Source organism: Platichthys flesus, chromosome 5, assembly GCF_949316205.1.
Source record: "Platichthys flesus chromosome 5, fPlaFle2.1, whole genome shotgun sequence".
Taxonomy (NCBI): domain Eukaryota; kingdom Metazoa; phylum Chordata; class Actinopteri; order Pleuronectiformes; family Pleuronectidae; genus Platichthys; species Platichthys flesus.
Window position 1 is genome coordinate 8,102,389 of NC_084949.1, and position 16,762 is coordinate 8,119,150.

General features: G+C 43.3%; 1 protein-coding gene across 1 annotated transcript in view; it reads right to left on the reverse strand.

The window, feature by feature from the left end:
* The window catches only part of xylt1 (xylosyltransferase I), a 78,283-nt gene that overhangs the window by 12,114 nt on the left and 49,407 nt on the right, over positions 1–16,762 (reverse strand). The window contains exons 5-9 of the mRNA XM_062388732.1: positions 12,194–12,274; positions 10,611–10,827; positions 9,947–10,123; positions 6,769–7,034; positions 1,068–1,266 (exon numbers count right to left, since the gene is read on the reverse strand). Coding sequence (XP_062244716.1) covers positions 1,068–1,266; positions 6,769–7,034; positions 9,947–10,123; positions 10,611–10,827; positions 12,194–12,274 — 940 coding nt within the window. The remainder of the gene's footprint in view (positions 1–1,067; positions 1,267–6,768; positions 7,035–9,946; positions 10,124–10,610; positions 10,828–12,193; positions 12,275–16,762) is intronic.

Here is a 16,762-nt window from a genome sequence, read left to right on the forward strand (position 1 = left end):
GACATGTTTGCATATTGCTCAAATAACAGCTCGTCTCCTACACAGGTAATTAGTTGTATCATTTTAAAATGCAAAATTCGAATGCGAAGATAACAGGATAAACAGTGCTTGTAAAGGATTATCCTTGTTGCGTTCTACACTGGTAGCTGAGGCTTATGCAGGCTGTTTCCTTCCTAAGGGGTTATTTTAGAGGGGTCTGACGAATCATCGAAGGCCACGTCCTGATCGAAACGACCCAATCATCAATCAATTGAGAGCGTGTACCTCATCGTTTCCAAACATCAAGTTTCTGCACATCCATACGAAAACGCAGCACTAAAGTTTGCAAACTAAAATCTGTAGGCAACGTTGATGTGTTTTCAATCGGATGCCTTATGAGTTTACTCTGAGACTGTTAGACAAGGTCAAGCAGGGTCAAGGTGTGTGACTGTGATCCAAAGGCGCAGACAAAGCAAACAAATCCATTCACAAATCGGTTGACATTTCTGCCTCCGACCAAGCTGTGCATGATAAACCAGAGAAAAAGGTCAATTTACATTCACTCAGTTAATTTTGTCCTTTTTAAGAAGACACTCGGTGGCTGTCACATCACAGCCGAGTGGCTGTATCCTAAACAGGCCTTGTGGTAAACAGAAACACAGATTAACATAACAAGACAATCAAGGGAAGCATTCCAGTGTGAAGGTGAGAAGACGTTCTATTAGGAAACAACAAATAAGCAGCACAGGATGCGCTCATCCCTATAAACTTAGATGAATTCAATCAATTTACATTTTACAAGGCCATTACAGGCACAATTTTAAATGTGGGGAGATGCAGCGCCATGAGTCTTGGCAAGGTCGCCATAGCAATGAATGTGAGTTCACCATGGCAATGAGCTGTATATCTCACCTCTAATTACATGCTGAATAACTGTGTTTTTCCTGTGTGGTGCTTAGGATTTTAATGGAGCTCATTTCCTGACACTGGTAACCGCTGACTGATGTTCTGTGGCTCGTGCCAAACCAGTGGCTTAAATGGAAATGAAAAATACATGTGATACCATTCGAGCAAATATGCTGACTCACCTCCGCAAACTGCAACCTGCTGAACGTGCTGCTCGCAGGGTTGCTCAGCTTGAAGTTCTTCTTGGGCGCCACCCAGGTCTCCATGGTCTCCAGCTTGCTCGTGGCCAGGTTGGTGGCGTGATGCTTGACCAGGTAGCCCTGAAACTGGTCCGACTGAAAGTAGAGATGCACCGACACCGGGTGGCCCATGGGGAAGTACCTGGCAGAGCACGGAGAGAGTGGGAATCCATTAGCAAACCTGATATCGGCCCATCTACCTGCTGTGCCACTTCTCAGGGCCAACGCTGTAAGAGGAGAAGAAAATGGAGACTCCTCTGGTTACTTTCTGGTTGGGGCGGCCTTGGACATGCTAATGTGGCCGGATGCTAATTTATTCTCGCAGTGAAGGTTAGTGGGGAGTCGATGTGTTCTGTGTGTGACACGGCGGACATTAATTCAGTGACCTTTAACAGAAAACCAATTGGTCACAGACGTGCGTTGACCATACTGATGATTTCCTTTAAACGTTACTTGCATGTACGCTTGGGTAATGGGTGACTTTAATTATTTTTATGCTTACACACACTATTACAGTAGATAAAAGATAAGTAATGGGCTGGTGAATACCTAATTAAAGCTGGGGTACCTTTGAAATCTTCTAAGTAAATAAATAAACGTCTTCCACACTTATGATTGCTTTACAATGTGACGGTTGTCGCAGCAGTTGCTGTGGTTGTGAATTAGAAGGGACGGATGGAGAGGACACAAGACGGTCGAGACCACAGCAATCTGTGCGCGACAGAAAATTACACAACAGTCATGGGCTGCGTTGGCAGCAGATTCAGATTAGTCAGAGCTCTGAACACACACACACACGCGCACACACACGCACAGACACACACGTTACAAGTCTGCTGAACAAAGTTGAACTGGGTCATCCAGTCAGCTGAAGCCAAGTGAAGGTCTTGCTCCTCTGATTAGTTTGTTGTTCTGTTTGTGTGTCGACTCGTACGTGGCAGAGGGCCGGCCCTCGGGCGGCCTGCCGGAGTGACTTCTGGAAAAACAAAAAAGAGTGGAGGGTGGGCAGTGCTGGGGAACACTGCACAGCTGTTCTCTGCACCCCCCCCCCCCCCCCCCCAAACTAGATTTCTCATCCTCCGTCTCTTATGCTTCCTTACACTCGTCTTCATTCCTCCTATTTACAAACACACACACACGCGCACACACGCAAACGTGCGGGCTGCCTCCCTAGTGCTCATGGCCTCATCAGTATTCTAATACAGGACCAAGAGTCAACCCGTCCTAGTAAATGTTACCCTGACAAGCAGAACAGCAAATATTTACACCCAAAAGGATAGCGGTGCACACTCACTCCTCCCCTGATGCCTCTTTCTCTTTCTCCTCTCTGTTCCCCCCTCTGCCTGCCCCTCTTTGCCCCTCTCCTCTCCTCCTTTCATCCTGTTTTCTGGGCCTCGTCCCTCGGCTCTCCTTCCCCCCTGCCCTGTCTTTCCCAAAAGAGACGTGGTGTTGATGCCAGTGTGAGACGCAGTGAAAAGGAGGCCAAGGCGTAGCCGGCACAGAAGCTCCATTCAAGCTTTTACTCCACAGTCTCTTCCAGGCCAGTCACAGAGGATTTCATAAAGAGCCAAATCCCTCTCTGTGGCCTTTTCCTCTCTTTTCCTCCCGTCTCACTCTCAGGCTGATCCTTCCATCTGCTGGGAGCACATCTAAATGCTACAGGCATGCAAAATACACTTAGCCACACTTGTTAGTTTATTAACAGCACCTAGCTAAAACGAATGCGGTCTGCAAAGAACATGCCTTCCAAAGTGATCATCCACACCTCTTAGACAAAAAGCACTGATGGGGTACATTTACTGAGTTGCTGTCCATAAGTATGTATTTTGTGTATACGTACTATACTTAAATGATTTATTTTCAGGTATTTCTCCCTTTTACTCATTAACTCATCAACTTGGCTTTTACACCGCATTACTTTCCCATTGTTTTTCTATATTTTTAAAAGTAATGTATTACAGTACATTACATTTCATTTAGCTGACGCTTTTTATCCAAATATAGACGAGAGAAGACCGTTGATCCAATCAGAGCAGACAGGTTACATTAGACCACCAGTGTTTTTGGTAGCATCATAGGCAGCATTCACATTTAACATGACAAGACTCTGTATTATTCTCAATATTGAAGGAAGTATAAAGTAGGCACAGTTAATGATGTAGTAGATGTTGCATTAGAGAATTGGCTACACTCATACTTTTGTTTTTAATGCTTTAAAAACAAGTACTTACTTTTTCTTAAACTGGAAAGGTAATGTGATACTTTTACTTTTACTTGAGTATATTTAGCCTATTTCTATGTATTTATCTGCACTGAAGTAAAATGTTTGAGAACTTTTTCCACAACTGTTAAAAAGAAGGATCTATTGCAGGACTGTTGAATTAGACTGCATTAGTTTTAGCTAAACTGACAAAAGAGTGTATGTGGCAAGTGGTCGCACACACGCAGACACACACAAACAGACACACACACACACAAACATACAGGCTTGAGATACAAGCACGGGACTTCATGCAGACATTTGCATTTGGCCAAATGAGGACTCATCTGCTGTGACTCCCTTTGGTCTTAAAAGCAAACACTTGATTGGATTTAATTACTCGGCTTCATCAGTAAAATTCCAGATCAATAAAACAAAAATAAGAAGGCTCCAGGCAGACAGGCCCTGTGCAGTCACACCACACACATCGTTTATTTAATCATTAGGCCTATAAACCAGACTGTGGCTGAATAAATAGAAACTCGCAGACTCATTTTAGCTTTTATTTCTCCTCTGAACAATGTCTCGCTGCAACTCTGTGACCAAATCATATACTTGTCTTATTGCACATTAAATATTGTTTTCATGTCTATGTATTACACAGCGTATTAAAAGAAACAGTGTATTATTCATGTCCTCCACCCAGTAATGCTACAGTGATCGATTTATGACCATATGACATCATAGGCTAGTACCTGGTCGGATTCTGTGTGTTGTAATAACTTCAGAGCAGCAATAAGTGATGTTAGAAAAACCTGGTTCGCAAAGATAACAGGTAACTATTGTTTGGAAAGTAAGGGGACTGGTGTGGGACTCAGATGTCATGGTAGTTATGTTTGCCACTGATAATTACTTAATTCGTTATTATAGATTTTCCGATTAGAACAGAATGCAGTTAAAGTAAAACTTGGTTATATAATGTCTTATTTTGTCTGTGAAACATCACAATTTCCTACATATTACGTTAAATTATGAAATTATGAGTGACGAAGTAAACCATGAACCCCATATTCAAGAATTTAGAGATTTGCTTAAAAACTTTGTATCAAATTTAGTAAAAAAGTAAAATGTGCCAATGTTGGGTACGTTTACAGGTTTATTCTTCCCTGATACTCATTTATTGTTAAGATTTATGAATTTTAAGTTTAGTCCTAGCACAATGTATCATCATACAATATCAGATGTTTTGCTATGATATTAATCTTTTCATAAAGTTTGTGTTCAATTGACTCCACGATTAAATGCAATCAAAGACTTTAGACTCAGTAAAACACTATCAAACTGTTTTCATGGGAAACATTGTAGCACAACATTCACACACCTTACAGACGGCAGATTGATTTACAGTTTGCTTAAGAAAAACTTCTGACATGACCAAGAGCCTAAAGACAACTCCCAAACATCAGGTGACACTTCAGTCATTGTGTATATGTTACAAGGAAGCAACACACACACACACACACACACAGACACACACACACACACACACACACACACACACACACATACACACACACACACACACAAATGCACAGACATATCAACAGGTTCATTCTTGAGTCAACTGCTTAAACACTCACACATACAAAACTTAGACTATATACACACAGACACACACACACACACACACATTTTCAATTTCCTTGCACAGTGACCTTTGGCTTCTCAGCCAATTTAAAACAGTTACATGTAAACGTTAGAAGACTGGCTTGTTTGTAAGGTTTGTTTGGAAATGCTTTTTCTCACTGGCTCATTTCCTGGCAATGACAGCAATGTGGAGACCCCAGTGTTCTGTCAAATACACAAATGCACTCATGTTCACAAACGCACCCGTATTAGTAGCCTCCTTCCCCATGGTCTGCTCTCACTCTCTTTTTTAACAGATGCGGTGTATGAGTAGAAACAGCTGTAGTGGAGAGATGGTTTTGAGGTTTGACAGATGGAAACATGTTTCCTTTCTCGGCTTGGCTTTACCCACAGGACAGAACACCCACAATGCAGCGGGGGTGGTGGGGTACTAATCACTAGGTGCCACACTTACACTTACAGGGAGAAAACCATCAGTGATGACACTCGATGATAGCTTTATGTCGCCTCCTCCTCTACAACAGTGAAGCTGCTTTCAGACATGAACTCTGGAAAATTGGTTGGACGTTTTCCTGGAGTTTGCCTTTTACACATGAAGAATGCAGCAGGACAGTGTCCAAGTCACACATGTTCATAACAACAGCAAAATGTCCAGAGCGTTCAGGCGAGGGGGGGGGGGGGGGGGGGGGGGAGCATGCAGGAGGCGGTACAGGACGTTTCTGCTTATAACAAATCCTTGGTGCCTCCCTAAAAGATTCAAGAGCTTTTGGTGATATATAAATATATATATATAACTTTATTCGTTTTTTGGCGTTTGATGAGTTATAAAAAAGGTCATCTGAATGGCCAATCACTCGCTGTGAATCCAGATTGGTCGGATTTATGAACATTTCCTCAGCAGACCAATAGGAATTGTCATGACTTAGATGACCACTGACAAAATGTAAATTAGCTCAGAACAAGGTGTGTCTTCCAACTGTTTTCCTTCATTCTTTGTTTCATTTAAATTGTCATATCTTCTCTCAAGAGCGTAAAAGTCTTAATGTCTGTTGCCTGTTGCATCATTAAGACTAATGTCTTATTCATGTTTTTATTCTTTCCTGTTGTGTCTCTCTGCTTTATCCTTTGTTTTGAGGTGCCTTTCTATGAGATGCATGGAGATTCGCGTCACACTAACAAGCAGTTTGCACCTCTTCCTCTGGGTTTTGAATCAGCAGATTTAATTTGTCACGGTTTTTTAATCACTGGGCTTCGTCAATGTGCAATTAAACTAATGGGAAGCAAAACATAAAGGCTCCTGCACCAGATGCTACTGGACGAAAACCCTTACTGAAGTACAGGGAGCTGAAATGTTCCGTTTGGCTATAGGGTGGTGTTCCCTTTTCATTTTAACCACCCATGTTAACAGCAGTCAGGAATTTATACATCGCCACTAATCATACGCTGGCATGTAGGGACAGCTTTCAGTGCTATGACCTACATAGCCTCATTATCTCAGGGATAAACTTACAGAGGAAGATATCACGTTACAAAATGAAAAGCATTAACCAGAGTTCTCTGCTGTTATTTGGCACTATTCATTGTTATCCTATTTCCATGACATATGATCCCAGACATAGACATCAGCAGAGATTCAAAAGGCTTGAACACATTCTGTGGTTTCTCGTTCCAACATGTGCAGCTTTTGAGAGTATGATCAAAGTGAGGTGCACCTGTGCATTTAGGTGCATGTAGGTCTCTGCTGATGTAGACATGTAGACAAAGAGTATTTGCACAGGTGAATCTGCCTGTGTTTACCTGCAGCTGTGATCCTTTGGGTTACCCTGTAGCGAGGCGGCCGCCCTGGCCAGGCCCAGGCGAGAGAAGGAGTGGAAGTATGTGAGCCGTGTGTCCGACAGGCTGGCCACGCCATCTGGCTCGTCGTACACGTTCTCCCAGTACGAGTTTAGCGCCGGCATTCCCTGGGGAAACGGTCCAAACAGGTAGGTGTCCAGCTGGTTCACTATCTCCTGGTTCACGCTGGCTTCAAACTTCCTGGCGAAGAAGGTCGGTCGCACAGTTTGCTGTAGGGAACAAATTAGAAGATTGAGATGTGGTTTTGTGCCAGGAAGACAGGGGGGAAACATGTGTGAGATGTGTGTGAAAGTGGGCAGAGAAGAGAGAACGTGATGACAGAAGGTAGAGTAGATAAAATGTAGCAGATAAAATAAGGCAAATTCATTGTTATGCACTGTAAATTCAAATGGTCCATATGTACGAGGTGTCTGTCAGGGGTTCCCAGCCTTGGGACTTCTGATATATATTACATATCCCTCTTGTCCCTGCAGGGTAGCGAGGGGAGCAGCAGCTATTCCCAGTTGGTATCGGACGAGAGGCGGGGTACACCCGGGTTGCAAGAAGCCGGAGAACCCAGAGAGAACCCGTTAGAGAACATGCAAATCTCTACACAGAAAGGCCCTGGTCCACCGAGACCACAGATGCACACCTTCGTCTACTAGAAGTCTCAATTGAACATTGCTTCATTTCAAGGTTTCAGAAGACTGAACGTTTGGGAACCACTGCTCTCTGTGGTTCCTGTGAGTCAATTAAAAATGATTCCAGTGAACACAATGCACCGGCTATAATTGATAATTAACAAGGAAACCGCCCAACTTGAATACCCCGTCTCATGGGAGGGAGAAAAAGACACTGTTTCTTTTCTGAGTTCTTTATCTATTTCTTTTTCAGATCCAGAGCAGAGAGTGAAAGGAAGTAACGAGGAGCTGCAGAGGAAAATGTGTGGAGAAAACAATTGATGTAGCAGGAGAGGTCTTTAAAGGATATTGCTTTATCAATGAAAGTATTGATGAAGGTCTATTTGCCGCAGTTGATCAGGAGAAACTGTTTGATCACAGGAATTATAGACACGGTTAGAGGTGATAGACCAAGAAAGAAGATGCCTAACATCAGAGGCTGATTCTAACACTGGTCCTTTTTTGTATTTTTCCCTCCATTCATCATTTCTCTCTTCACAGTTCTTTGTACAGTGTTTGTGTGTTTCGCCCTCCACCTCTCCATCTCTGTCTCACCCTCTCTGTCCCTGCCACACTGTTGCTCGTGTGGTTGATGGTGCATCATGAAATCTGCCGCCTCTGCAGCTTGGCTTAAACACAAAGACATCTTCTCAGTCGCACTGACAAAACTGTTTAGTTACCCAGCACCAAACGCCTTGGTGCTAACTGCGAAAAAAAAAATCTCAATTTCGGAGACTTTGCCATTTTCTCAGGCTGAAACTGGCAACTGTGGGAAATTGGTGCTCCTTCACATGGCACCAGACGATGCGTCAGCCTGCTGCGATTGGCCCAAGATATCAAAAGAAATGAGGAGGAGGGGGTTTTAGTGTATAAGTGCTCCCGGATATGGTTCGTTCTGACCCGTCGTCTGAAAGCACCGACCTGTCACAGCCTGTCTTTCTGACGCACTTCCCAAATGCACCTCATCCTGAAACACTAAACAATGATGCACTGAGACAAAAAGCACCACTTTCTCTCAGTCGCTCCAGAAGGACCCCCCCCCACCCCCCCGTGAGCGCAACTCAACAGTTGTACCTTGAATTATTCCTCCAATCCGCAAACCAAATCCCTGCCCACTGTAATTGTCTGTATCTCCCCCCCTCCGCTCTAATGTTCAAAGGGAAACTTAGATGGCGCTCTCAAAGGGATATTAAATCCTATAAATATCGGGGGCCTGGCTGCTTTCTGGAAAGGCTGCTTTGTTCCCAGGGTTGGTCTTCACTGGTACCAGGGTGCCAGACAGACCCTGCAGCCCTGCCAAGGACCTGTGGTAATGTGCTGGCGCTGAACAGCCAGAGACCGAGGCGAGACAGATGGCAGACAGGTCCGGCGGAGAGAGGACTGAGGTCAGGTCTGCAGCTTTGACTGGTATTTGAGGGACGGGAGAGACCAAGTGAGTCACAGCCCTGAAGGGGTCTTTAACTGTGGCAAAATGCGTTTGATTCTTCTGGTAGCTTTTAGTTTGTAGGAGCCCATTAAAAGTCAAACAGTGATACCGACATTCTCTGGGGGTCTCGGAGTCACTGCCAATCACTCACTTTCATTTTGAAAAGCTAACTAACCCTCTTCTCCCCTGTATACCCAAGGCAGGCAGGATCTAATTACTATTAATTATATTTTTACTGTTCAGGGTCACACTAATAGACATAATTTTGCGCGTAGCGATTGTGACAGCTGTGGGAACCGGCTGGATGCTGAGGGTGAGAGGACAGACCTTGAGGGCAGAGAATTTACAGATTACTGCCGAAGATTTCCCATGATGCACTGAGGTGCGTGTGCAGCAAACAATCCTCCAAAACGATGTATGCTTTTCATTTTGATATCAGGTCTACTGGGTGAGACTCTGATGGACATCTACTTGGAAGTTAAGACCTTTAATCCAGAGGAGCTTTGAAGCCCAGGGCCTGTTTTTATCAAACTGCTAAAAGTGAGATTTTGGACATAAGTGAGACGTAAAGAGAGAAGTGAAAGTCTTTGGTCTGAGCTGTGACACAGAGACAGAAGAGAGTGCACGTCCACATGTTTAAGAATCAATGTGCATGTCTCTGTGGACATGCACATTGGTTATTCATAGTAACCAATCCATTTTAATATTTAATATTCAATATTATGGCAAGCATAATATCAAATTATCTGAGGCTGTGTGTGTAGTTTAAGATGGTAGTTTTGAGTCACCAATTGCCGATGCTGCTTTACTGTTATCACCAAATGTAATTTGTATAGTAGTTCATCATGACATATGCAGAGGTGGAAGAAGAATTACTAGTACCACAACGTAAAAATACTCCGTTACTGTACTACAAATCCCAAAAAGACAAAAGCATCAGCAGCTATGAACATCTGTAATGTGAGATGGGGTAGCTCTCATAACCTAATATTGATAAAGTGAACGTGTCCACATTACAGTTGTGTGTTATCATCACCTGGAAGCGGTGGAAGTCTGCGGGCTTGAAATCATTCGGGGAGCATCCACACCAGTCCACGATGTGCTTGTACTGGCACTTACAGCCCAGTTTACGGTTCCAGTTGGTGATGCGCAGGTTGTTGTCCACCATGCTGTCGCAGTAGGCGCTGTTCTCCAGCACCGTGTGGAAAAAGGACTGGGAAGCCGGACACAGAAGGGGATTGGGAGGGAGAGGTAAAACGGGTAGGGAGTAGGCAAAGACAGCGAGATGAAGAAAGAAAATTAGAAAATGTTATTGTATTTTATTTGTTCATTTATGTTACTCTGCCGGAACACACAAACTAAAATAGATTTGGAGCAGAGAATTGAGTTTCACAGCAGCTCATGATAAACATCCAATTTTCAAAGTCAGCCTTTACACCTTCATCTCAATTTATGATTAATGTCGGCCTCCGACTTCTTCTTCTTTTTCCCCTGAACATCTAACACAGACACCAAAAGGCAACTGTGTCTACAGCTTCTATAACAAAGCAGTGCTCACTTGTTAGTCACGGGTTAAGAAACACTTGACATACACACACAGACACAGACACAGACAAGAGTGTGTGTTTGTGCGTCTGTTTTGGGGCGAAAAACGAGAAGGGGGAACCTTTGTTCAATCACCATGTGTTCTCCTGTCTTACCTCGGCAGGCAGCAGTGTGTAGGCGTAGAATCGCTTCATGTTGGTGACCAGGTCGTCCTTGGAGTTCATCACATATTCCACGAACATGCGGTTGAGCAGGAACCAGTCGGAGCCGCCGTCCACCGAGATGCCGTCTGGGATTTTACGATCGCCCAGCCGCCACATGTGGGTGTCGCACTCGAAGAACAGACGATCCAGACCCTGCTTACGGATAAACCTGATAAACACACATAAACGTGTTATGTCAAAGACTGACAACTAAAGATACACATAGTTGATGAATTAATTGTGAAAAATAAACAAAATCTAAGAGAAAAGAGATCTGCATCAGCACTTTTTTTGCTTTTTTATCGTTACTTTCCCTAAATGGAATTTTTTTCTGTGGATGAGGAGAATCAGTAGATGCGTGTGTGGCCTTAAATGACTCGGCAAATACGTTGCTCACACTTGTCACAAGACGAGTTTATCCACAGTAAGACGAGCGACACCGTGCATACATAATGAAGGTGTTACTCCTGTGAACGTATCGAGTGTTAGAGACAGGGAGTCAAATTCAGGCCACCCAGGTCAAAATGTTCCCTCTGTTATCCGACGGGTGACAAACACTGTTGATGCACTGACCTTGTGCTTCGCAGGAGCTCTCACACGTACACATACATAGAGGATGTTTATTCTCTTACGCATTTTTATTTGTTTTATGCAATCATAAGCATATACTGCTAGCTCATTGCTGTTGTTAATATAAAATTAAATCAGGCACGAAACCCACTCCATCACACAGCACTGAATAAAAACTGTGACTGCAAACATAAAGCTGAGTCACGCTGACTCATGCATCCATGCTGGATGTTTTTTTCTTTTCCCTCATCTTCCCGTGTTCTTGAGTTTTTTGCTCTCAGAGTCGGTGGCGGTGGTGACTGGTTTTCCACCGGTGGCGTGACAAGGCAGGAAGCAGAGGGTTTCATCGGAGATGGACGGTCTGGCGGTGACCTCGCTTACTAACCCCAGCAAGAAGGTGAATTAATGATGCCACAGATGGCGGCTAATGGTGTCATGATTCGGTGACCACGCCATGGGAGCAGGAGTTTGCTCCGTGTGTGTGTGAGTGTCACACAAATACAATTTATCATAGAGAAACAATAAGGCAGCGATGTTGTGGGGAGATCCAAGTGATGATACGCAACAAAACGTGTTTTGAGTTGTAAACTAAATTATATGCCTGTTCTTTGAGTAAACACTGGTATTAATATTGTATTTATTACTAAATTTATAAAAGATCTACATAGATGGGCTGAACATGGCTCATAACGCCACCTAGTGTTTCAAACCATCTTGGACCTTTCAGAGCCAATACTTACGTAGCCTTACATCTCTACGTCTACGACCTCTAATCAAGGGTGGGTGGTGAGCTTAGTTATGTGTGTGTGAGTGAAAGGTGGGTGGGGGATAGGCTTGTCTTAGCCACGCCTCCCGACACTGCGTCTAAAATGTATTTCCTGAATTTCCAAGGAGAGACACCTCAGTCAAAACTAAGGGGTGAAGTAAAGCTTTTAAATTAATGGTACGAAATAGTTACATCTCACCTGGCGTTGTCCCGGCCATGTGACTTGATGAAGTTCATGTCTCTGTATTTGGACAGGAAGGCCACCAGCTGGTTATTGGTCCTGAAATGAAAGAGACAGACTTAGCTTTGACAGAGACACATAGGGTTAGAATGAGCTAGAGGCACAACCTTGATGTTGTCTGGCCATGCTTAAGGAAACAATCTTTTTTCAGTGACTTTTGGGGCTAAATTATGCAAATTGCAACAATGATCTCCTCTGCCACTTGAGGGCAGTGAAACCAGGGGGCACTGACATATCATCACCATTTAACTTTATCATTAATCTAGAGTTTAATATCTGGCCGACGATATAACTCTCTTTTAGCTCCGTTTTTTATCTCCACCAACTCCACAGGCTAGTATCTGGGATTTTAGCAGCTAAGTGCAGCATCATGTACTTCAACCATCATATAAACCCAACTCTGATCTTTGGCCAGCATAAGGCTAGCATAGCTTGTTTTTTTGTTTTCAAGTAAAGGGAATCAATTAAAATTCACTACTGTCGTTCCTTGTCTGCCTCATATTCATTGAAATATTTGAACATCTCACCACAAAGCTGATCCAATCAAGTTTTCATAATCTTAGATATATATTGTGTAAATAATGTTAAAAAAGTAGTTTATTCTCTTACTGATAGGGACACAGGGGCCATGTGGCAGGCTTTTATTTATTCATGCCTTGATTAAAACCTCTGTTAAGGAGGTTCTGTTTTGATATCTGTCTTTATGTGTGAAATTTGGTGCAAATCAATATATAAAAATCTGGATCTAGTGAATTTTAATAAGGGGACTGTTGGGCGTTGGTGAAGGTGGGTACTCTACTGAGTGCTCCCCTAGTTACAACTGTCTTTTTTAATATTAGACAAAAATCACTCAATTCCAGACAGTGCAGAGCTCAGCTGTCCAGAACCTTTAACCAGAACCTATAGACACATCACTCCTGGTTTAGCTTCACTGACCTCCATGTTCAAACGTTTTAGAATTGAGTTTACTGTTAACTTTTAAGTTTCACACGACATTTTCACCCAGTTACAGTTATGACCTTTCGGTACCACATAAACCCAGACATGGCTGGGAAACCTCAGGCAGAGGTCTCTCATCTCTTGCAGCGACACAGCTCCAAACTAAAGAGGACAGAGAGTTTTCAGTCAGGGCCCCGAGGCTCTGGAACGACCCGCCTGAGGAAATGTGGCTGCATGAGTAAGTGAGATCCTTTCAATCCCCTCTGAAAAAACACATTGGAGAAACTTTCTAGACGTTTTTTTTTACAGTTTCTGCCTTTTCTTATAATAATTTTCATACAGTTCTTGATTGACCTTTAATGATTTTTTTTATCTTATATGACTGAATTTGTTTACTCCTTGATCATATGATTTCATGTTGATTTGCTGCGGGGTACGATTTTAGTTCAACAAATGTAAATAATAATAATGATTATAATAAAATGCTATGTAAATCATTTTGGTCCCTCAAGCGATATTGTAATGATTTGATATAAATACCCTCCATAACAACAGAGTGGATACAGGAGCGCTGGAAACGGCACCTCCACTCAGACTTGCTGCTGTTTTCCCTCAGTGTTCACCTGGTTGTGCTATGAAACATTCCCCACTGGCACAAAAAGCTTTTTCCCTGTTGACCACCATTATAAATGACTGCAGCACTCTTACACACCCAGAGCTGTAAACAAGGTTGTTTTTACTCTTAGTTTTATGAATGTTTAATCCAGATTTCTCTCTTTAAAACCTTCTCAGAGCCTCCAAAAGTGACTTTTACTTTGGTGACATGCACTTTGTCACCAAGTTTCTGTTTGTTTTTGGCTATGATCTCCTGATTGGATCAGAGAGAACAGGACTCGGTACTTGTGTCTGCGCACCAATGAGAATCACTCAATCACTGTCAATCCATCCACACACACATTATGGTCCAATGAGGTGGATTAGCTCTGTATCATATGTTAAATTAAATAAATAATAAGCAACAATTATGGATTAGATGCTCCAGTCCAGTCATTTCAAATTTGAACTTTTATAGTTGTTTGTTCAGTCATGAAAATTCATGACATCATCTGATCCGATGCAGTTTCATACTGAACTGAAAGAATTTCTCAGTGTTTCTCCTACATTGATTTATTGATGGTCACAGCCACAATATTAACACTGACTATGAAACATTCATTTTGTATGTATTATGCATTTATTTTCAAAATGGAGCAGTACGCAGCAGTGATTCCTCAGCCCCTTCTTGTTCCGATATCTCCCTCTTCACTGTAAAGTCCGTTCTCAGTGTATTTGCACTGGAAGTTTCACATTATCACATGATGCATGTGTTAGCTGCCTGTTAATTTCCTTCCAGACGAGCTGTGATGTGACACAATCCTGCTCATACGTAAGTGTCGTAAGTGTTAAACTGACACTGAAGGGGAGAAACTATCAGCAGATAAGTGAGAAAACTGCCTATTATAGTCTGCATACACATCATTCTACACAGTCAAGCTCCAACTTCAAAGTTTTCGGGGTCACTTCCAATCAATTACAGCCCCTAGCCTCTCTCGGTGTCAGCCCCTTAGCCCCTGCAGGCTGTTCAAACTATTTAGGATCATTCAAAAGATTGTGCTATCTGTGGATTTGATGAATGACTTCACGCTGCTCTTACATTGTGGAGCAGTCTACTTCCTCACATGCGGGCCAGACGGGCTAAAAGCTTTGCTCTGCAGGCGCTGCTCTAGTCAATGGCTCTAACATTTCATCTGTGGTGGAGCTTTTCATGACGGCTTGGCTTTCTGAAATAGCAGCGAGGCTCTGGTAAAAAGCTCAAGGATCAGTGGGGGGAGGGACAAGCGCATATTAATGTCATTTTCTCTTGAAGGAGCAATTTCACAGCCTGGGGGGCTTATCTTAGGAGGTCCTGAGCCATAAAGCCTAACTGATGATGTGCTGTACAGACACATCACAGCCCTCTCTGTCTCTACTTCCCACACACACGCTCGCATGCTGTGTATCTGCTAGTACGCACACTGACAATACAATATACGCTACATGCACAGAGACAGGCACGCACACTCATACGCACACACACATAGCGCAAGGGGAATTCATGTCAAGCTCCACATTTGCCACCTGAGTGGTCACCCCATCCACAGGGTCTAATTTGCTTACTGTCAGCCCTGTGGCTGCTCTGTCTCACAGTCACACTCTCACACACACGCACACACAAGCACGAGCACACACACACACACACACTGCTGTGAGTCTCCACTCCGCCTCCCATACCAAAATGTGCACCTTTTCAATATCATAGCCAATTAAACATCATCATTATGCCACTGTTACACCTCCATGGTCTTACTGTCTTATTCATAATCTGCCCTTTTTCTAACGAGGACTTTTAATAGACCATCCCAGTTGGGAATATCTGAACACTCTGGTTGTCAGGTTATGAACTCACACTCAAACTGAGGAGAGAATGATCACACAGTTGTTATATTGGTCCTCGGAAAACCTTCAAAAAGTTAAGTAACTTTGGAATTTAACTTTTTTAAATTCTCAAATGGTGTGGCTCAGTTCTTAAGTGCCATAAAGATTTTTTTTTTTACTGCAGGAAATGACACCTATCAGTCATGGAACAGAGCTAAGATATAAAAAAAAGGAACACTTTCCCCTGATGCAGATGACAAAGTGGAAGAGATTAGGAGATATGGCGCCTGCAGCCACTCATTGTCTCACAGAGCTCCGACTTCTTAAAAGCAGCTATAAAGTCTATGAAAGGGGCTTTACAGAAAAAAAAAGAGGTAAAAGCAAGGAGACTGTAGATAAAAGCTGGGAAAGAGCGCTGTACTCTCTGGCAAAGCTAGCGTGTAACTCATCCTTTGGCCTCCCTCTGGACACACACACACACACACACACACACAGTATATCTCCCCGTGGACACACAGCCCCTCTGCTGGTGTAAGGGGCTCTGGATTTGCCTTTCAGAGCCATCCATGCGGCAGGACAGACATTATCAGGGAATTAGAGGGGAAATAATGCTCGTCTCCAGTCCCACTGATAACAACAGCAGTAGTCAGGGCAGCGCGGGGCAGGGGAGCCCCCCCGCATTCCTGACCGCACCATGACGAGTGCCATTTGGGCCCAGCCTGTGTGATTTTAGGACATTACGGAGCAGGTTGGACAGTTTCAGTTGGACAAGTGTAAAAGGGTCAGCATAAGTAATGAAAAGATTTTTCTAAAGTGATGCCCGAACTTATGCCAACATGCTTTACTGCGCTGTAGTGACTTCATAATGATGATGTAATGCTGATGTGTTTATTTGTCGGGGATATGAATGTCTCTTTTCACTCGATCCTTTTTCCAAAGAGCTGAGGGAGGATGTCAGCTGATTGGGTTTCAGTCTCTTGCTCGCGGACACTCTTACAAGGGCTGGAACCTGCGCCCGCCAGATTCTCAAGTTCAATGCAGTCAAATACGCAGCGTGCAGACTCGGTCAAATCCAATCTGTGGTTACAAATGCACTTGCTAAGCAAAGATACAAGTGTGCAATTTCCATTTTTT